Genomic DNA, 22,209 nt, shown 5'->3' with positions numbered 1-22,209 from the left:
GGTGGTTGTTTTTCCACCCTCAGCAGCAAAAGCACAAGCTCCACCCTCCAGTTGTAGCTGGTTGAGAACATTCTTCCTGACCTTTCTGTCTCCCTGGCCCAGTGATCCCCCACTCGCCTTACCCCTCAGCTCTTGCAGCACGGGGCTTGCTCAGTCTGTGTTCTCCCTGTCAGTGAGGCACAGTGGGAGCTCCCTACGGCCTCCCTCTGGTTTTGCTGCTCTCCATCCTCTCAGGAGAAACAGTGCCCAGAAGCTGATGAGCACGTGCAGGTGCACACAGAAGTCCTCACGGCAGGGGAGGACAGCGACATCCTCGGGGCAGCAGGTGCCCAAGCAGTCGGGATCTAAGAAACAGGAATGGTTGTAATCCAGCAGTGCTCACGAGAATAACACCACCTCCTCCTTCACCAGTCCAAAGTCCCACCAGAGTCCTTGCTGGTAGAGAGGCCTTGATGCAGCTGTATCTAGACGAGGAGGACAAGAACTCTGCTTGTCAAACCACCTCTGCTGCTCGCACAGAAAAAGCTTTCTGCCAAAATGCCAGCTGCAATGCCATCCTACTCTGCTGACTCAGACCGGGGCATTCTCACTGTGAGTCTGTTGCTGTGACACCACTGAACAAAATGCCCATTTCCCCGAGCAAAAATCTTGATTTTCCATCCTGATTCTCCTTTGTTACTCTTGTGAAGTCAAGCTGCCCAGCTAGCCCTGCTCTAGACTTGCAGTGTGGCTGCCAAGGCCTTGCTTTCCTGTGCAAGCCACCTCACACTTCCCCAAGCCCAGATGAGGGGTGAAGCAGCAGAAGAAGGAGCAGAAGACAACTACAAGTCAATGTGGTTAAAGCAGCCAGGAGGACCGCAAGGCAGATGGTGATGATCATACAGACCATACCCATGCTTCAAAGTCCTGCACAGCTCCAGAGAAGTACCTGGATCCTGGAGGTTTCTGGTAAGGATGGTCCTTAGCACAGACCTTTTCAAAGCCTTTCGGACCACCTGTAACAAGGACAGCTGTGGGCAAGAAGGTTTCCAGGGAAGACCTAAGATGTTCTGGATCTTCTGTGGTATAGACCAAAGGAATATGGACTCTTAAAACTGTACTTTAAAAGTCAACTTACAGCACTAGTAAAAAGATGATAAAGCTAGATGTTAATCTTTACATCAATCAGGTGCCTGGAGCTCATTTGCCTTGCAAATACTCTATTGTTACATTCAGTGCTTCTCCCCGCTCACTTAAATGATTAACTCCACCCCAGAAAAGAACTTTGTCGCAATTTCTGGAGGAGAGACGGATCGTGCCCCTCAAACCATGGGGCCTGTCAGCTACTCCTCAGAGACCTATGACTTGGTGAGTTGGGCCTGGCTTTGCTTTGATAACAGGGATGGCAGTTAGAGCTGGGGTGGGCTGAAAGGCCAGGTTTCTGGCCATCCATCTTCTAACCCTCCTGTTGGCAGAGGCAGAGCTTGAGCCGTTTCTTATGCCAGCGTAATCAGTCCTTGCATCCCTTAACATCCCTCTCTGCTGTTGCTTGCAGAGAGCTGGCGTTGTGTGGCTACAGCCACTGGGATCCAGGGATGCTGGGTATTCTGTTGGGGAAAGCTACCAGGACCTGTACTGGCAAGCACTAAGCCCAAGTACTGTCCTTGCATGTGGACACAGACCAGAGGCTCTGCAAAGGGCTAGGTGACTCACCTGGAGAGTGAGGCTCCAGCAGTCCTATCCTGTGCTGCCAGCCTCTCCCAGCTTCTGCTTCCTGCTGCCCTGCTGTCTGCACAGCCATTAGCCCAATGTGGGCATAAAACACTTATTCTGAGCCAGGCACCTTTTGCACCAGGCTTCAGTTGGTACAAATGACTATGTACACAGTGTGCAAAGCCCTGTACTCCTGATCTGGTCTCCTTTGACAACTGGAATACTCAAGCAAACCCTCTGTTCTTCTCTCTCCGTGTGTGAAAACCCTTGGTATGACCACCCTGCTTGCTTGCTCCACATACCAGCTTCCATACATATGGCTCCACATACGTACCGGCTCCACATACACTCTGCTGAAAGGGGAACATGCAGTGTATTTACAAGAGAGGACTTTTAAAGAGTGGAAGATAAACTGCAAGTACTACTTCTAACAGGGAGTGATGACACTAGGTATTCTACCTCATAGTTCTCTTCCCAGCCTTTACAAGTGAAAAAGAGCAGCTGCACCTTATAGAGTATGCTGTGCTATCCAATGGCAAGGACACAGCAGCATTATCATTACCCTGGTTTTCAAATATTGCATCTCAGAATTTATTTTTTTACTACAGTGGCTCCCTGCAGCAGACCTTGGGATTAGTTATTCCAAAAAGAGAAATGTTGGATTCAATTGTTACCAAATTTTCTGTTCCTCCTTTTTTCCTACACACCAGGGAAGAGCAAGCCCTACCCTTCATGCAGAAGACCTGTACAAACGTCCCTCTGCATGCTCACTGTTGACTTATCCCATCCCTGATCAGGCAGCCACCCACTTCCAGTCCTAGAATTGCAGCAGAATTCCCAGAAGCCTCACCTTGTCATATTCAGTGCATCTCCTGCAGCTCTGGTCCCTGCCCTTCCTGTCTCAGCCCAGACTCTGATTTTTCATCCTCTTTTATTTGTCTTCAACTAATCTCTGTCCACTCCTATCTCTCTGTGCTGCTCTGCTCAGAGGTGCAGGCAAGGACGATCCAAACACAGCTCCACATACGCTTCCCCTACCCACAACGAGTGGTTTACAGTAAGAGCCCTCCCTACCTGCTCCCCATCAGCAATCAGATGGTGTCTGATAGTGGCACTCAGCCTCTGCACTTCCGGCTCCAAATACCACGTGATGCTGGAAACTGGTCAGCAGCCAAAGCCACTGAGCACCAGCCAAGCTGCCCATCCACTGCCATCGATGGTGCTGGCATGGCTCCAAGGGAGGACTGACACTCCAGCCAGCAAACCCTGCTATTTTCCATAATTTCATTTTTCCCTTCAAAGCTTTTTCCCTTCAAAGTCCAACCTATCCCCAGTGAAATTTCCCATTCCAACATACAATCTCTTTGGGGTTTTCAGCACGGTCACCTGCACTGCCTGAGCAGCCTGGTTTGGTCACTATACAAAATTGCAAAGGTTTTTAGGTTGTTTTGCTTTTTATCAGAGAAGTTCAAGGATCTGGCCTTGGCCAACACATCACAGATTTCTGTGTGTGTTGTTAACTCCTTTTGAAAGGTCCAGGTACAGAATAGGCAGGAAATACTTTCAGCCGGGTAGGAAAATAACTGGGAGGGATTTCTTAAGGCCCAAAATCATACCCTAAATCAGAAAAATAAAAGTTCTTTAGTAATACAAAATGCTTCTCACCAAAGGCTTGCAGCCCTACAGTTAGATTAGCAAGAGCTGGGCAGGGTTATTCCACAATTTTCCCAAGGACTCATTCCCTTGGGAAACTGGAGTGCTCCTGGGAAGTGGACCCTCCTACCATCCACTGCTTGGAGACTGCCTGTGCCTGCTGTCTGCTCTACAAGTCTGGTAATGCCCCATAGACTTATGCCCCATCAGCATGCCCAGGCTCCTCCTGGAACCATGCAGGTGGTTTCAGTAGCAGAGGAGTTTAGATAAGCCCCCAGAGTCATGTGCAGAGGCACCCAGTGCATTACCCAGGGAAAGCTGCCTGAGAGAGAAGAAACATAAATCACCCTTCCTTAGCTAGGTATAACTCCAGGCTGGTCACAGTAATTTTGCTTTGTAGCCCCTTGGGTGAGCAAAAACCCCCAAAATCAGGTCTAAAACTGTGTAAAGCAGGGCTGGTATTTTTAGACAGGAACTTTGGCTGATGAGGGAAGGAGCAGCAGGTGCAAACTGCTGCAGATGGCAGTGAAAGGTATGAAAGCATTAGCAGAGACTTCCGCTGTGGTCAACACTGAAGTCTCAGCATAGGTCTCCAGAGAGGGTGTGGGTGGGGGACCTCAGGGTGACTGCTGCTGAGCTCTTCCCAGTTGTCACTAATATTCATATTGCCACAAGCCTCCTCCACTGCTCTCTTTTGTGCAAGGCCAGCTGAAGCATGACCACCATCCAGGGAGCTCATCCTGAGCAGAATTCCAGCTTCCTGGCACTCAAGACTTGCCCTCAGCTTCAGCCTGAATGCAGGCTGGTCAAGAAGATACAGCAAGCCAAGGGCAAGTCACATCTGCAGCAGCTCTATTGCACTTCCCTTACTGGATATCAGCCTGGGGTCTGAGTGGTGTTTTCCCTTCCCTTTCCTGCTCTGACTGCAATTAATTCAGAACTGAAAGCTTTATCAACAGAACAGATCTCTCTCTCCATCATCTATTCCTGTAGCTATGGCACCACAGCACCTCAGAGGCTTTCCTCCCATTGTGTTGAACACCTGCCCCACACCTTCCTCTGAGTGCATGGGAAGCGATCTCAAAGGGCAGCTGCTGCTGACCCCACCTCACCTTGCTCTTTCATAGGCAGCTCTCAGGCCTCTGAGGATGAGAAGAAGGGGACAGGTTCACTGCACAGAATTTGAGGTACAGATGTGCTGTGTGGTGAATCCTACCACCTTCATACCTGACAGCAGGCAGGCAGGACAGGAGTGGTCCATAGAGGAAGTGGGTGGGAAAAATCAGGAAAGCTGGTAGAGGAGGGTTCCATTCTATGTGAGAAAGCAAAATTCGCCAGCAGCTAACTTGGCAAGAACCAGAAGATGAAACTGATCATCTGATTGGACACCAAAACATCCCCAAATACTCCAGTTAAAGATTATAGACTGAGCAGCCCTCACTGTCACAGATGGAGAAAACCCTCTCCACCTGCTGCTGCACCTCTTGGCAGTAGAGGAGCCTTCAATGCAAGAAGGGCCTCATCACACTGCAGACAGCATCTCCTCCTGATGCAGGTGGGCTGCAGGACATGGGGGTGCTCTGCTCTAGGTCTGCCAGGTGCAGCTGGGGGACTGGGTTCTTGTGTTGAGAAACTCTCCCCTCCATTAACAAGACTCTCTCTGTTCCCCAGAGCCAGGTGGAGCTGAGTGGTTACTATGAAGCTGAGAACACCACCCCTTCTTTGGAGGGCTACTTCTGCTTCAACCCAGCCTCATCTGTGGTTGGCAACCAGGGAGACCCCTTCAGAAAGGTCTTCATGCCCCTCATCTATCTGCTGATGTTTGTGTTGGGGACTCTGGGCAATGCTCTGGTCCTGGTCATTTTAGAGAGGTTCAAGCGGTCTCGTACCACCACAGAAAACTTCCTTTTCCACCTCACCCTCGCCAACCTAGCACTGTTGCTCACCTTCCCATTCAGTGTGGTGGAGAGCCTGGCTGGGTGGGTATTTGGGAGGTTCCTCTGTAAGATACTCAGTGCTGTCCACAAGATCAATTTCTACTGCAGTAGCATGCTGCTGGGGTGCATCGCAGTGGACCGTTACCTGGCCATCGTCTATGCGATCCACACCTACCGCAAACGCAGAGCTCGCTCCATCCACCTCACCTGCACGGCTGTCTGGCTCTGCTCATTGCTTCTGACTTTACCCGATCTCATCTTCATGGAAGTCTGGACAGATGACAGCAACCGCAGCATTTGCTATTTTCCAGAAGTTGGGATTGATGGAAACAATGCATGGCTGGCAACTCGCTTCCTCTACCACACCGTGGGCTTCTTTGTGCCCCTGCTGGTCATGTGTTACTGCTACATGGCCATCATCCGGGCACTGTGTCAGTCCCAGCGCCTGCAGAGGCAAAAAGCTGTCCGTGTGGCCATCCTGGTCACAGGCATCTTCCTCCTGTGCTGGAGCCCATACCACATTGTCATCTTCCTGAACACACTTACCAAGCTAGAAGCCTTCACCAAGAACTGCCTCCTGGAAGACCAACTGGACACAGCCATCATGGTGACAGAGGCCATTGGCTTCACACACTGCTGCCTCAACCCCATCCTCTACGCTTTTATTGGGGTCAAGTTCCGTAATGACTTCTTCCGGATCCTGCAGGAACTTGGCTGCATAAGCCAGGAGACCCTGCAAGAGATCCTGGAGGTGACAAGGAAGGGTAGTGGGATAGAGTCTGACAACACCACCTCCATCTCCACTTTCTAGCTGGGAAAGGCTGCCTGCAGGGCAGAACTGGCCTGGGTCTTTCCTTCCCAGTGGCACACTTGCTGTGGTCTCAATTACAAGTTTCACAAGCATCCCCACAACTTTCTTCACTCCTCAGGAAACAGGTCCAATAGCCACCAAACACCCAAATCTCATCAGACACCTTGCTTGGCTCTTCCTGGTTCTCAAACTTGTAGAGATCCATCTGGCAGCTGTTGGTGAATGCTGGATGTCTGATGGTCACTCAAGTGGGTTGAAACTGACATTCCCACCTCTCCCTTGAAAAACGGACTGCAGGCATCTTGTGCACAAAGCCAGGCACAGAACTGGGGTGCCAGGGTTAAGGAAAAATGTGCAGCCAAGTAAATGAGTCATGTCAGTAAACAGGTCTCCATTTCACTAGCTAAGGTTGGTACACATGTGCTCAAGGGAAGCCGTGGGACTCAGTGGCCATCGCAACTGGAGAGATGCAGGTAGGACTGATGGGGGCTGCAAAGCTCAATCCAATAGCATGGGTCTACAGTGCTGGACACTCTTTGACTGCAACATTGTCCTCCTGCTGCATAACATCCCCCCAGCCTGCCACAACACCCTCATCTTCCCAACACAGCTCATGCCAGGAGGTCCTCCCACAGACTGAAAGATTTGATTGTCACAGACTCCTTTCCTGACACCAGTTGCATACTTCCCCACCCATTTGATCTGTTTTACTGCTGTTATGATCATCTGTGAGTGGCTGCTGAACTAAATGCCTGACTATGCAAAAGTTTTCCTTTAAGGAGGAACACTGTCTGAGGAGATGGCTTCTGTCTTGTGAGTGCACACAGGAGAGAGAAATCACACAACCTTGTAAAGCTGATAGTATAACTGGTTTTTTGGGTTTTTTTTGGCAGCTAGTTGTATGGCTACTTATGGGTTCTGAGAGCAAGGAGACCCACTGCCCCAGAGTAAGGGAAAGTCTCCTTTGTTTTTAGCAAGGCTAGAGGAAATGTGGCATTTTGCTTTGCACTATGCTTTCTGTTAGTTTTCCTCCACCTGCACCTACAGGGCTTTCAGAGATTAACTGCATCCAGATGTACAGAGGACAGACCTGGCTGGTGATCTTGCCCTGAACTGCAAGTATGCAGAAACTGCTCAGATCAGGGCAGCTTGATGATAATTTGCTTCAAAGTACGAGCAGCAGCTTTCCCCATCATTAATTCTTGCACCACAAGCTGGTGTGTGGGAAAGCCCCAGCAGACTCAAAACAGCTTGCTGCTGCCTAGGAGGTCTTGTCACAGTTTAACATGGCAGCGGGCCCACAACACTGCTCCATGACGTTTCTGTTCCTAAAGAGTACTGTGGCCTGAACTGTAGGAGAGCCATACATACCAATGTCACCCTCCTCACATGCACACTTTAAAATCTCCTCTACCCTTCACCTCACATTTTAAGCAATGTCGAAACAATGTTAGTTCTCCTATGGCAACAGGAATTTTATGCTAACCTCACTTCTGAAGTTCATCCCACTAGCAGACAGCTCAGTCCCAGGTGAACTTCACAGTACTCAAGGGCCCTGCTAAAAAGACCAGCCAGTATGGAAGGGGCCACATTACCTCAGCCTGACTCAGGCAGAGATCTCAATAGCTCGATCTCACATTGTGACTTGAGGAGAAAATTCATCTAGTATAAGGCAGTCCTCCATTTCCTGCAGCACCGCATCTTCAAAGATGAAACTTTCAAGTAATGGCAGCTGTGGTTGTTCAGGCACATACATGCAGCAGAGAAGGGCAAGTCTCTTAAGCCTGCAACTGTGTTCTCCACGCTTGTACCAGTGAGAAAACCCATTGCAGAAGCATTGTAAACACCTCCCCAGTAGGTTATGGTGACAACTGTGTTTCTATATGAAAATGTTATTGAAAAAAATAATAAAGTATTCAATAATCAAAATATTTGCAGTGGTCACAAAGTAAAAAGAAAATCTGCACTCAAATGAGAGTGAACAGACTACACATCTGTTGTTACTATAGCTTTTTGCACTGGTATGTACAAACCTTTAGGAAGTTTTGAGGTAAGCTGTAATAAACAGGTGAATAAAACACCAATCTTCTCATGTGTAGTGCTTGTAAGCATTTGTCTGTAACTCTGTCACTTTATTCAAGGGAGACGCATCAGAGAGGACTAAGTGGGCAGATGGCACCTTTCTGACAAGCTCTGCTCAAAGAGCTTAGAGGAGCACCTTGCTCAGATTCCCCTTCACCAGTGCCGCAGAAGGCTCTGCTGTGTTTAAAGTCAGTCCAGACCTGTATTACCTCTCTGCTTTACGGAGCCTCTTCCACTAACTGCAGCACCTCCTGCCTCAGTTTTACAGCAGCTGCTAACCTGACTGGAAAACTGCCCTTACACCTATATTTGGCCCAGACAGCCTGGGAATGGCTTGGCTCAGAGCTGGCAGACCTTGCCCAAAGAGTTGCCATTGTTCCTCCCATAGCTGCTTGCAGCCAGCCTGCTGAATGTGGGTAAGAAGAAAGCAAGAGGAACTTTCCTTCACTGCAGAGAAAGCTCTGCTTTCCACTCAGCAAAATCCTTACTGTCTCCTCAAAGGTTGCACGGCTGTCACAACACCCTGCCCCAGAGTGGGCTTCCCTGCTAAGTAGTCACACTGCCAAAGCCACCCCTGCAGCCCTCGGGCAGACCTTCATCCTCCTCAGTGGAGCTCTGCTCAGCCCCTATGCCACAGCTGCCAAGTGAGACAGATGCACCCTGCCCACCCAGGCTACCAGGAAGGGGGATTGAGCCAAAGGGAGCTCCAAGGTGGCTTCTGCAGAAAGCAGGGAGATGATACGTGGAAAGGCGATGTCACCACCATCCACAGCACAGCCTCTGCACCTCCAGTCCTGGACTGTGCTCTGCAAACAAGGCTCCAACAGACAAACCAGAGGAAGCCCTGGTCTCTGATGAAGGCAACCCCAAAGATGGGAACACGAAGACCCTCACAACAGCACACTGCTCTGCATTTCCTGCAGAGCAACCAAGTCTCCCAGGAGACAGAGGTGGGTTCCAGCAGAGCATCCTGCTACGCACACACAGTGATCACAGGGCCGTGGCAGGCAGTGGAGCATGCATGGGTGAGTGCAAGTAAGGGAACGCATGAATGAACGTGTGCCTGGGAGTGCTGCAGAGAAGGGGCTCCCCCGATGCCCACACAAACCTTCCAGCACCTCGCACACTCTCTCTCTCTGCTGCAGTCCAGTGGAAAATCATGTGGAAAAATACAGGCACAGGGTCAGGTCTTGAAATTTGTCTTTTTAATAAAAAGGCACCTATAAAACAGGTCAATACATTACAGGCAGCACAGATACCCAAAAACAAGCCTAAAAATTGTTTCAAATAAAAACCAATAAGATGTCTTCACATATTGTATTTATATATTTATATTTATATATATATTTATATAATGGTACAAAATGACTGGGGAAGTTTCTCCATGGGATGACAGAGAACAGGTCAGTCAACTTTACCTCAATGTGAAAGCTAATTCCAGATGTGTGATTATCCAACATACTGAAAGATGGTTTCCCAGCATTTGCTTTTTTGGAGCTGGAAAAACATGGCAAAGTCATGGCTAAAAGATGGGCAAACCTTCTACTGTGATTAGGCGGAGTCAATACACAGAACTCAAGGTGAGGAGCCGAGCAATAAACTACAAGACACAAGACTAGACACAGGTCACGGCAGCGGGCAACCAGCTGATGGCAAACCTTGCCCGAGTCTAACAAGGACTGGCTGTCACTGAGCCTCCAAAGGAACTCCTGCCACACTGCTGTTCACAGACATGGTTGGGAGCAGCGCCCAGGGCACAGGGGTGTTAGGCAGCATTTCTTCTCACCATTGTTCAGCCATCACAGTGGTAGGGGTAGGGCTGGCTCCAGGGCAGTAAGATTTTGCAGAAGAGCACTAACTGCTGCTCCAGAGTCCTCAGCTCTGACCTAGCATCAGGACCCCTTCTATATCCAGGGCTGCTGAGTCAAAAGGCTTATTGGTCACTGAAGGACAGGTCTTCCTCCTGTTGCCAGGCAGAAATAGCATCACAATGCCATGTCCCTGTGAGCGCTCAGCACTAGTCTTCTGAGCACTGCACAGCATGTGCCACAAGCCTGCAGGCTCCTGCTGATACAGGGACAATGCGCTGCTGACACAGTGAGGACTGCAAGCCCCAGGCAACTTCTGTGTCAGGCTGGGCAAAAGGGACAACAGGGAAAGTACAAACACATGGCGAGCTCAACCAGGCTAAAACAACAGCTATCTACAGGCAAACAAAAAAATTTCCATATAGAAAATATTATGGCTTCAAATTAGCCAAGACTTGCTGGTAGGTGATGAGCAAAGTTTGGGACTATAATTGGTATTTGGATGTTTATGAGAAGCTACCAGCAGCCAACAGCCTGAAGAGCAGCCAAGAGAAGCTACAGCCTTTCAGGCAAGTCAAGCTTAGAAAGAGCTACATCTGTTTGAGCCACGTCCTCCAGCATGAAACACACACTGAAAGGATCAAGAATCCAACCAGCTAACAAGTCAGGTCCAAAGCCTGAGCTGAAGATTATTCTTCTGCTCCAACTGTCTCAGCAGGAAGGAGAACTTCTCATGATTGTTCCTGTTTAACCACTTCAATCCATGTTACTTGCTCACATTTTATACAACAAACCCCTACAAAGCAGGAGACTAGAGCAGGATCCTTCCTCAGATCCAAACCCATGCTTCTCACCCAGCACTACAAAATGCCCCAAAGCTTCAGTGTATTCCTAACTGGACTTTATGATTCCATCTTCTCACAGACTGGATCAAGACAACTGCTGGGCTGACATTTCAGAACCCACCCGCCTTTCAAAACAGCTTGCAACCTGATAAAAAGCGTTGCTGTTCACCCACTACTTGGCAATCTCCCTTTCCAAAGCCCTCTCCTCCTGGCAACAGCAAGTTGGGAAAGATGAGCTCTGTTATAAGAGAGGTAGTGTGTTAAGCCTGGCTCTGCAGAGATAATCCTCCAAGCAGTGTTCCTCCAGCAATTGTGTGCCCCAGGTTCACCACTGGATACTGGAATTGCAAGTCCTCACAGAGGTCCAGAGATACTGTGATGTGTGCAGAAATGTGCATGCATCATGACACATTCCGCTCTGTGAAAAAACATGGGAAAGACCATCAGAGCTGCATGCAGGAAGACCTTATGGAGTACAGGATGGAGAGGGTGGAGTGCACCCAGAAAAGTCAGAGTTGTCCAAATGGCATGCTTTTCCCAGCCTAGGAATGAGAGATTGCAACTCAACTTTGGCCTCTTCTGTCTGAAGCACAGGACAGCCATGCTGCTGACACTGAACGCTGAAGTAGAGTATTGCACTCAAGGACAGGTCCTCTTCAAGAGCAGGGACCTCTCCTGTGCCACAGGGCAGGGCTGCTGCCAGTAGCTCAGGTTATCATGGAGTGAAGACTGCCTGCAAAACTCTACAAATGAAGGACTGATAAGCACAAGGAAAACCTGGGAAAGCCTTCAATGGCAGGGAAGCAGGACGCAGTGGTGAAGGGTAATGGATGGGTAATAGACTGGTGTAGGAAGGCTGCAGAAGATCAGGGTTCCCAGCTAGCCTCTCCTGGAAGCACTGGAATGCATCACCTCACTCACCTCAAAGCCCATCTGTCCCTACCCACCACAACATCTTGCCTACAGGGGACATAGCATGAAGGGAAGAGAAGGGAGTAGAGGTGACAGAGCTGATCAAGACCTTCAGGTCCAGCATGTTACCGTCTGTGAAGCCCAGATTCTTCACGCTTCTCCAGTTGAAGGGCCGGCATCCTTCCTGTCCCAAACACAGCAGCTTCTCCAGAGAGCAGCAACAGCTGCATCCTGTAAAACTGTGGCCTCTGCCCTGCCAGATGATCACCGCTCCAGCAGCATTTCACTGGGGCTATAGCTTGGCGGCCTCCCCCGGCCCAATGGCCCTTGGTCAGTGGTTGTGTTGGTGTACTCAGCATAGTATCCATGTATCCATGGGATCTGAGATCTGCATGACACTGCACCACCCCCTCTCCACACACATGCAAAACCATTCAGATTTGTGAATAACACAGGTCTGACAGAGTCACTCTACAATGGGATCTCTCAGCACCCTGTGCACCCTGGGGATCTTCCTGCCTCCCCCACGGAGAGATTTCAATCCTTGTACACTGTTGCCTTTAGCATGTTTTTCTCTTTCTGTTTTTTAAAACGTGTTTTGAGGCTTCTATTAAAACACAGAAATACAGGACAATTAAAAACCAGCACAAATTTTGCCTTTCCCAGCGACCTATTTACAGCTAGTTCCAAAAACCCTCTTGCACATTTTGGTTGCTTAAAAAGGAAGGACAAAAAAAAAGAGAGAGGAAAAAAGGGCAAGAAAAACACTAGACGGAGGAAAACCGTAAGTGAAAACTTTACAAACTGCCACAAGATCTGGATGTCCCTGGTTGCCACGCAGGGTTCAAAGTAACAGCCCCACTCCCAGCCTCTTCACCCTCCCCTTCCCAAAAAAAGAAAGGAAAAAGAAACCCAATTCACATCAAGTTTACTGCACATCTGGTTTGCTGTGTAGAGGCAAATCCGATATGAAAAGCATCCCACGTGGTGTCCTCCACTGGCATTGGCCCCCAACCCGCCCCCAGAGAAAGGTTTAAAAATGTTTGTAGGCGCAGCCCCATCCCCGCCCCAGCCCTGAGCGCCAGTCAGGGTTAAAAAGGCAAGTTCGCCATGTTCCCAGGCCCAGGGATATAACTCATCTGGCTGTCCAGGGAGACACTCCTCTGCCTCATCTGGTGTGTGACCATGAGGTTCTGCTGAGGTGGGGGCCCCATGAGAGAGCCCTGAGGTGACATCATATGTCCTGTCTGGGCATACATCTCCCCTGACACAGACATGCTTCTCTGCTTGGCCTGCATCAGCATGAAATTCTGCTGGGCCATCAGGCTCTGCTGCGGAGACATCATGCCCTGGTGCATGCTATTGCCCATCATGCCTTGCTGGGGCGGTATGCCTGTCCTGCCCAGCATGGGCACTTGTCCGGGATGGCACATGGGCATGCTGAGTCCCCTCTGCACACCCTGCTGCCCGGGGAGGCTGGGAGCATTCATACCTGGACGCACGGGGGGCTGCTCAGCCATCATGTTCTGCAGGTTCATGAGGTGGAGGTTGGAAGGCTGAGATTTGGGTGCCTGGCTGTCGCTCTTGGGGAAATACTGCAAGGTGCTGCTTGGCTTCTCTGATGGGATGATCCTGGACAGGTCAAACTCCGGGATCCCCGTGGGCGTGGGGCGGATGACCTCACTGAGCTCGGGGTCGTTCAGCACCGACGCCACCCCAGGAAGCACGGGCGGGTAGGGGTCACCAATCCGAGGAGGGATGTTCTTGCCCATCATGTGCTGCTGAGGGGGCATCTGGCCAGGCTGCTGGGAGGGAAGGTCCTCAGGTGGCAAGGGCATCCCTGGTGGGTAATGCTGCTGCATCCCAGGGCCACCTCCTGCACTGGGGGCCATGGGCATGCCTCCGGCAGGAGATGACATGGCATTGTGGGGCTGCTGCATGCGGGGGAACACGAGCTGGTTGGAAGGAATCATCTGTGAACTGTTGGGCACAGGGCCACACTGCTGGTTCAATGAGTCCTGGGGACCCGGGGGCAGCATCATGGGGTTCTGGGGGGGCACGCCCGCCCCTGGCCCACTTGGATGCATAGGAATGTTGGAGCCCAGAGGGTTTGGGGAGGACATCATAGAGGTGGGGGGTGGTTCGTGGGAAAGGGGCTGCTGACCAGGTAGGTTCATTCCCATGGGGCTCTGAGCAGATCCAGGCCCCACAGAGTTCAAGTGCAGTTGATTTGGCTGATTCCCCGTCACGCCTAAGGACAGGAAAAAGAAAGAAGAGTTAACCCTTCCTACAGACTTTTCAGGGCTGTAAAATCCACATCCTGAGAGCCTGCCAAGCAGTCCTGCTCAGAATGCCCTGAGAATGGAGCATGATGCTCAGAAAGCAGCTCCAAGATGGGCTTACAAAGCACCAACATCAGGAAAAAGCGTCTCCAACTCCAGCTCCTCAAGCCCACAAGCACCAGAGGGCTCTCCCAGCCTCATCCAGTCCCATGCTAGATTTGTAATTTCTTACATTCCCCTCATTTTAGAGTCCTGACTGGCTCTGTGTGTGCCTTACACCATGGTCTCATCAGGGCTCTCAGCTACCTGAAAGGCAGCAAGGAGTGACCCTTCACCCCTGCCTGCCACAGGGTTTGCCACCCAGCAAGCTCCAGTGACCACACAACCTCGGGTGCTAAGGAGGAAAAAAGCAGAAGAGTCAGCAGCCCAGCACAGGTGCTGTCTGGGCGGGAAAGTCTGTGCCCATCAGAAAAGCAGAGCAGCCATCAGTGCTTGCGGAGGCAGCCAATGCATTTGCATGCCTTGCGGTCAACCTAAGTGACTGCTCAGCAGTGAAAGAGTCAAAAAGTTGATTTTTCATTTCCAAAACTGACAAAAATATTTATCAGATGGCTTTAGACCCCTAAATCAAGTGGTAGAGCATGTTGGAATTCCCCTTTGGGCTGGTCACCAGGTGACCAAAAACACTCATTTGCCTAGATGTCCTCACCAGTGCCACCAATTAGTGGAGCGTATCTGGCCTACTGAAGTCACAACTGTGCTACAACACAGCCTTGCCTGTGCAGGCACTTGGGCTCCACTCAAAACACCAGACTCCCAAGCCCCATTCAGAGCATCCCTGTCCCACTGCACAGGAACACAAGGGCTCTAAGCAGGAGACCTCTGCCTGCAAGTTCTGAACCTGACAAAACTCCAGGAGCCATGAAAACTCGGGCCAAATACATCTCCATGGGTAAAGGTAAAAACCTTCCAGGTCTTGTGGAAGAAGGACGCCTCAAGCCAGACCAGCTCATGTCCTTCCACCCAAGCCAAAAGTTGATGGACAGCCTGGGCAGAGGGCAGGGAATTGCACAGACCGTTACAAACAAGGGGAAATTTAAGCTATGTGACATGGCAGTCATGGGGAGATCAGAGTTCCTAATACTTTCTCCACCTGCTGCCTCAGGTCCACTGGCAGCCACAAGACAGTCTGACCCCTTGCAAGCCCACCTCCAGAAGTAGATACCTGACATACTTCCAGGTGGGAGCATAGGCCTGTCTGGCAGCAGCTCATCATCAGAGGTGGCGATGGTCTTGATGGCATTGTGGTAAAGTGGTGTGGAGCTGGGCATGGCATACTTGGACATCTGGGACATCATCAGTGAGAGGGGGTTCTGGGAAGGGGATGGATCTGGAGAGGAAGTAAAAGGCATGTTTGGATTCATGGTGCTAGAGGTGTTGCTGGCTGGTGCAGAAGAGCTGCTCCGAGGCCCAGAAGGGAGAGAACCTGCAAGAACGAGAGAGATCAACTTAGTATTGTTCACATGCAATGGCTTGCTCCCACCAGAGAGCAACCCTGACCTCTGGTCACTGTGACCAGAGGAGGCTGCAAAGCACAGAGCTGGCACAGTGCAGCACTCTCTGGACTCTGAGAAGGCTCATGCAGAGAAGACCCTGCTCCAGAGCAGTGACAGACTTCCACTGAAACCTGCCCCTGACTGCCCAGCACAGACACAGCGTTTGCTGCATGTGTCACAGATCTACCTGAAAAGGCCCTGTTTGGACTTCTGGGAAAACATACTTGCTCTGTGAGATGCAGAGCCAGGCACAGGAACACGGCTTCCTGTTCCAGAGAGAGCTTGTGGGCTGGAGAGAAACCCCGTCCACACACTCATCAAAACTAAGCACAGACATGCACTCGCATACAAGACACCCAGCATACCCTGCTCCAGTGCTCCGATGGAAGCAGATGAGTTCATATTGAGAGTCTGCTTGCTCTGGTTGACTCCTGGGCTGGGCATGGTGGCTTTGGGAGATGGCACCCAACCAGGGGAAGAAACAGCCATAGAAGGGGACTTCAGGCGGCTTGGTGAGCCAGTTGGAGACCGGACGTTGAGGGAGGAACTCATCACCTGGGGGGACTTGAGGGATCCAGACTGGTTTGAAGGTGGCATGCTGATCATCTGCGAGGGTGTCTGTGGGGACTTGAGACTGGCAGATGGGGAGGTGACCAGTGGCGAATGCACCTGGCTAAGGGTGGGAGACTTGAGGTGACCCATACTGGGGGAATTCATCTGGTTGATGTTGATGGTGAGGTCAGAGGGCCGGCGGCCCAGCCCCCGGGAAGGTGCTGGGTGCATGTTGGCCAGGTTTCCCCCTGGTGTGGGAGTGGGATTGGAGGCTGGAGGCAGAGGAATGTGGCTGAGTCTGGTGGTGCCACTGATGCTCCCAACAGACATGGTGCCCTGCTCAGGGCTAAACATGTCTGAGCCACTGCCCATCTCCTGGGGCAGGCTGGGATAAGACCCTTGCCCTGTCGAGAAGCCTTGCTGTCCTTGGTTGGGGAACTGTGAGGGAATCATCATTTTCTGGGGTCCCGTTAGTATTGCACCGCCATTGCCATTCTGAGCCCTAACCCTGGCCAGCTCCTCAGGGTTCATGCCCTGGTGGGTCATCATTTCAGCGCCCCTCATCTTCTGGGACATCATCATCTGCTGCTGTGGGGTCATTTGGACATTGAGGTTCATGTTCATGTTCATATTGACATTCATGTTCATGTTGAGGTTGCCAGGGCCCATGGGTGTGTCCATGTCCCGAAGGCCTGACTGACTCATAGGAGGGCTCAGCATCCCCCGAGTGCCTGCAAAATCCATTCCCATTGGGGCACTGCTCAGGGTCTCACCCGTTATCTGCCCAGCAAACATGGATGGATCCATCTGCCTGTGAGCCTGCATCATCCTCTCCATTTCCATGCCCTGGCTCATGGAGTTGTTGGATATCCCCATGGGCCTCTGCATTGCCACTGGGCGTTTCTCCATGAGCTGATGCCGCAGAATCTCCTCTCTGGCACGGGGATTCATAAACCTTTCTGGGTCTCCTTGCCCTGGTGGGTAGGGCAAGGTGCCTTGTGGAAAGTTCCCAGGGCCTCCCATAGGAGACATATCATCGCTCCATCCCATGCTGGGCCTGACTGGCCTCTGCAAGGCATTCATAGGCCCAAGAGCATCCAAGGGCATGTTCTGCATCCCTCCAAAGCCAGATACTCTCTGCATTTGATTCCCAGGGAACCGTGGGCCAGGGAAGGGTGGCCCTCCCCGCAGCTGCAGAGGATCCTGCACATCTATGGGTCCCCGCAGCTGGCTGCCCATCCCTGGTGGCCACTGCTCTCCAGGCTTGCTGTGGTAGGGTGGTGGAGGCCCACGCATCATCATGCTCCCCATCGACTGAGGAATCATGATCTCCTGCATGGGCCGGCCATGGATGCTGATCTGCTCCTCTTTCCGTCGCTTTTCCTCGTAGTACTCTTCCTGCAACTTCCTCCAGGCCACTTGCTCCGGTGTCAGGCTGTCCTGGTTCAGCCGCTGCATCATCATGTTCATCTGCTGTCCCATGTCAGCGCCAGGGTGGTGAGGCACCTCATGTTCCAGGCTGGGCCCACCAAGGCTCTGGGTCTGGGAGATCATGGACTGCAGAGGCTCTTCATACTTCTTGATGCTGGCAGGGGGCGCGGGGGGCTGGGCAGGGGCAGCCTGTGGCTGAGGGGCAGTCCCCCCCTCACCTGCATTTTGGCTGGACTTGAGGAAGGGCTCAGCCTCCCCACTGCGCAGCAGCAGACGCTCAATGTCTCTCAGGGTCTGCAGAGAACGCTCTCGGTGCTCCAGCTGCTCCTTTGAGAGCCCTTCTGAGTTCATGGTGTTCCTGGGGCCCAGGCCTGCCTGCCCATTCCCCGGCATCCCTGGGCCCTCTCCAAGGAGGCTGGAGCTGGGTGTGGCAGAGGAGTCCACCTGCCCAGGCTGCATGGTGCTGGCAGATGCAGTGGGCGTATTTGGATGGTTACTTCCAGGCTGGTTGTTGCTGCTATTGTTCCCCAAAGAGTTGGGAGTCAGATCTCTCCGGCCATCTTCACTTGTCCCTTCCTGAGGCAGGCTGCTGGGTGCAGGCAAAGGTGTTTGACTGATGGCCTGAGGTGGTGGGGCTGGAGGCTGTGGTGGGGGAGGCTGTGGCTGTGGTTGACTTGCTTGAGGAGCCAGTGGCTGGGACTGTGGAGTATTGGCAGCAGGAGGGTTAATTGGAAGTGGCTCAGCAACGCCCAGCACTTTAGGAGCAGGTGGTGCCTGGCAGAGAAAAGGGGAAGAAACTTGAGCAGGGAAAGATCCTAGGAAGGTATTCTTCCCTGCACCCTGCAGGAGACCTCTCTGTCCCAAAATGAAGCCTCATGGCAGTTCACCTTCATTCCTTGCAGGAAAAAAAAACGTAGGTACTACTACATGATCTAGGAACGCACAAGCAGGTACTTTGCACACGTGGCTGCGGGGGAACATGCCACGCCCCATCCCAAACTTGTCACAGCTGACAACAGCAAGGACTTGTGCCAAAGAGATTTTGCAGCAAAGCAGCTTCCCACCCCACTGAAAGGGCATTCTGGCAGCCCCTTCTTTCACAGCTGAGCCAGGGGATGGGGGAGAATGACCACATCAGACTGGAAGGGTAATAGTCATCAGCATGTGAAAACAGGAGCAATTGTTTCACAGGTGGTATACCTGGTCTAACTTTGCCCGTGGGACATTCTGTTGATGGTAGGCCAGAATGGAGTCAGCTCGGCCCTGCAGGACAGCTTCTGCAGCTCTGGGGAGAGAGCACAAATCATTGAGAACAGGCACTGCGCCCCATCCTACCCATCCAAGGCCTCAGCTGCCACCTTGTTATTCAGTTCTACAGGAAGAAAGAAATCCCTAGAGGTAACCAAGAAGGGGGAATGTTCTCAGAGTCCGTGCATATGTCCTGCACAGCCTCCAGTGAGGATCTCCAACAGATGATCACTTGCTGTTCAATTTCCCTCTTCCAACATCCTGTGACAGGCTTTGCTTTGTGCCTCTGCCCTAAGGTGGTTGTCACCACGATGCATTGGAATCTCCCACACTGAACCTGTGATACAGCAGAGCTCTAAAACTAGGCTAGTTTTAGCCTAGGCTAAACAGACTAAACTGACTTCTAAGACTCTATGGCTAAGACAATGCAGGACAGGAGAGAGGAATTGTGTGGAGAATACCATGTGTTACATTACACTCCCTGTCACACCCACCCCTGATACTTTCAAATCAGACCAGCAGCCCACACTGCTTTGGGAGAATCATTTTGTTGGATGCGACAAAATGGGCTCCATAGTGAGTGAAACAGAGTGCAGAGCCAGGCCTCACTGGCAGGAAGTGGGCATTTAAGTCCAAGTTTGTTCACCTGCAACAACTACCAGCATACCTCACAAACCCCAGAGGTTTCCCACTCTGTGCAGCCAGAGAGACACAGATTTCTCCAGCTCTCTTGTGCTCAAGGGCTGCATGCAGCAGGCAGGTGTGACAAGGCCGGCCAGGTGTGGCAAGGCCAGCCAATACCAGTGGAGGAGGTGTGGGGTTTACCGCTTACGTGTTAGCAAGGTGCGTTGTAAAGACGTAAACAAACTGTGAATGCTGCTTCCCTGTTCCGCCGCCTCCGCCTCCTGCAGCCTCTGACCGCAGGCCAGGGGCAGCACCATGGGGCACTCCGGAAGCACTGCTCTCGCTCAGGTTAGGCAGCGGGTTGGACCCTGGGCCAAGCTGTGGGGCCGTGGACATCGCAGGATCTGCTACATTACAGCCTGCGGGAGCAGAGAAGAGGAGCTGCCGGGCGCTGCTGCGGGGCCGGAGCCCGCGGGCTGCACGGACGAGCCGCCAGCAGGCGGCAGCACCGGCCCGCCCGGCCGGGGCCGCTGTCAATGGTCAGCCGTTATTAAGTAGGATCCATAATTAATATTACTAAGCGCTGCAATTACCAGAGGCATGCCTTGCCTTCCTCTACCTTAACCCAGCTGGCTCCCTGCTCCCCCCTCCAGCTGTCTCTCCCCATCGCAGCAGCCTCTGCAGCTCGATCCTGCCACCGCAGCATTCACGCAGGAGACATTGCCGGGAACTTGGTGCGGGGACACGGGCGCTGCCTCGTTGCCAGCCCCTGCCCTTGGGCAGCCCCACCGTGACGCATTCCCGCCAGGCAGATCTGGGAGCAGGCTGACCCTTCGGCACTATCCCTTCCCGCGCAGGCTGCACAGGCTGCAGACTGTGCCGTTCTAGAAGTGCAAGTGGATGTTCCAGAGACAATGGCAACAATGCACTGGCAGGCACAGAGGCCACCCTCTTCTTGCTTTTCTACACGTTCATGTTCTCTTACAGAGAACATGGGCATCTCCTCGGGTCCCACAGGACCTTGCCCCATCTCTCAGATATCCTCCCTGTTACAGTTTGAAAGCAAAGTGAATTGTAGATACAAAATGTCAAAGAATGATGGTGCTTTTGGAAAACAGAGTAGACCTACAGCTCATTGTCCCAAAAAGAGCACACCTCAGGCCAGCTCAGCTCTGCCAGAACCACTGTCAAGACCCCAAGAGCCCCTTAACACTGAGCTGTCTTTACAACACAGCTGCAGAGAGAAAGGTGAGTGGCTTGGCAGAGATGCAGCTGCTGCAACAAGAGCAATGCACGTTGCACTCTGGCTGCCACTATGACCAGGGCTCTGTACATGGCCAGAGCAACATACAGCAGGGACATTCAACCTCAACACTTTTCCCTCCAGCATGCCTGTAGCATCTCCACAAAATAGGTCCAAGGCCTCACTGCATGGCAAGCGTTCTCACAGCACAATGACCACCAACTGCAATGGGCCCCACAACACTCGGCTAAGTGAGCACACACAGGCAAAGCTAGAGGTGCCAGTGTCATCAGCCCTCCCGATGAGCCGTAGGAAGGACCTGGTTTTATTCAAGCTTCAGAGTGGTAAGGAGGCAGTGACTCACTGTGTGCACTGCTGATGGGTTTGTCGTCTTCCTCGCTGTCCGGCCCAGAGCACCATTCATCGCCACTGTACGGCTGCTTCCTTTCCAGCACACACCGTCGCTTACTGCGGGGAGCCACCTCACCTGCAAAGGGACAGGGCCAGCAGAGGTGCTTAAGGGGCTGAAAGGCTGGGATCCTGCCCAGCTGGGTGCTGCGTGCTGGCAGTGCCAACCCAACCAGGATGCACTGAGCAGTAAGCCTTATGCTAACATCTGCCCAGCACTGGTTAAGAACCTGAAGCATCTGCTCAGTCTGGGCTCCCCGTCTTAGCAGCCAGATCTAGTGAGACTTCCCTGTGAGAGCCAAAGCTTCAGAATGAGATGTATTTCTTACCACCTGAAAGGAACCTATGCACATAGGATGTGTCTACCTGCAGTTCCAAACTAGAGAGCTTTGGATATTAACTGTAAATTTAAAGGGTCTGTGATTCAGCAATTAAAGGAGGGGAGGGCACATTCACATCCTTTGTAGGAACAAGAGACAGACTCTGCCCTTTGTCGACACCAATCAGGCACGGGCCTTCATGCTCTCTATAAACTGTATGCTCCCTCCACGTGTCCACCGTCTCAGATGGGACTGATGCAGCTCAGAGAGGAAGTGGCTTGCCTAAAGGCACTTAGGGAGAGCAATCAGACACAAGATGAATAACTTCCAGTCGTGTGCTTTAACTAATGAAACGTTGTCGGGCCTTACTTTTTTTACATTGTCTTTTTTACATCATGACCATATTCACATGATCTGTCAGTGTATTAGGAACATAGGAGATTCGGGCATTTCTGATCAGGCCATTTTAATAATTTTCCTGTGGAAGTGTGGTTACAAGACAGCTCTGGGATAAAACTGCAAATGCTTATGATCAGTAGTGTATGGTTACCCCTGTAACACTACGGGGAGAAAGCCTTCCCAGTGGCAGGAAATTCATTCAGGTATATTCTACCTGTTGTTCCATGGCACAGCTCTGGCCTAAGCCAGTCAGGCAACATGACTTTGACTGTGAAAACAAATCCGTAGGGCCACAAGCCAGAACTGCAGCTCTGCGTCTGCAGACTGGGTGTGAGTCTTGGTTGGAACCAAGGGCACAACTGGAATTTCTCCCCCTACAACCATCTGTGAGATGCTCAAGTATCCC

The 22,209-nt window shown here is 51.8% G+C and overlaps 2 protein-coding genes across 3 annotated transcripts in view; one reads left to right on the top strand and one right to left on the bottom strand.

Annotated features, from left to right (window-relative positions):
• Positions 1–1,145: 1,145 nt before the first annotated feature.
• On the top strand, positions 1,146–6,093 carry CXCR5 (C-X-C motif chemokine receptor 5). The gene is made up of 2 exons (XM_066564562.1): positions 1,146–1,347; positions 5,017–6,093. The coding sequence occupies exons 1-2, from the start codon at positions 1,237–1,239 to the stop codon at positions 6,091–6,093; spliced, it is 1,188 nt and encodes a 395-aa protein (XP_066420659.1). The 5' UTR covers positions 1,146–1,236.
• A 3,265-nt stretch (positions 6,094–9,358) lies between these two features.
• Positions 9,359–22,209, bottom strand: part of BCL9L (BCL9 like) — a 47,595-nt gene continuing 34,744 nt past the window's right edge. The window contains exons 3-8 of one of the 2 annotated variants that reach the window (XM_066564340.1): positions 21,041–21,163; positions 19,642–19,852; positions 18,762–18,846; positions 15,944–18,335; positions 15,248–15,508; positions 9,359–13,991 (exon numbers count right to left, since the gene is read on the bottom strand). In XM_066564340.1, coding sequence (XP_066420437.1) covers positions 12,832–13,991; positions 15,248–15,508; positions 15,944–18,335; positions 18,762–18,846; positions 19,642–19,852; positions 21,041–21,163 — 4,232 coding nt within the window. In that variant the 3' untranslated portion in view covers positions 9,359–12,831. The remainder of the gene's footprint in view (positions 13,992–15,247; positions 15,509–15,943; positions 18,336–18,761; positions 18,847–19,641; positions 19,853–21,040; positions 21,164–22,209) is intronic. The other variant, XM_066564341.1, reaches the window with a different exon arrangement.

The sequence above is a fragment of the Molothrus aeneus genome, chromosome 22 (genome assembly GCF_037042795.1).
Source record: "Molothrus aeneus isolate 106 chromosome 22, BPBGC_Maene_1.0, whole genome shotgun sequence".
NCBI lineage: Eukaryota > Metazoa > Chordata > Aves > Passeriformes > Icteridae > Molothrus > Molothrus aeneus.
The sequence above is the reverse complement of the archived record's forward strand: the minus strand, read 5'-3'. Positions and strand labels throughout refer to the sequence as shown.

Coding starts and splice junctions, on each gene's coding strand:
- CXCR5 (XM_066564562.1), top strand. CDS start 1,237: ATGATTAACTCCACCCCAGAAAAGAACTTTGTCGCAATTTCTGGAGGA. Junction 1,348..5,016: donor CCTCAGAGACCTATGACTTG/GTGAGTTGGGCC, acceptor TCTGTTCCCCAG/AGCCAGGTGGAGCTGAGTGG.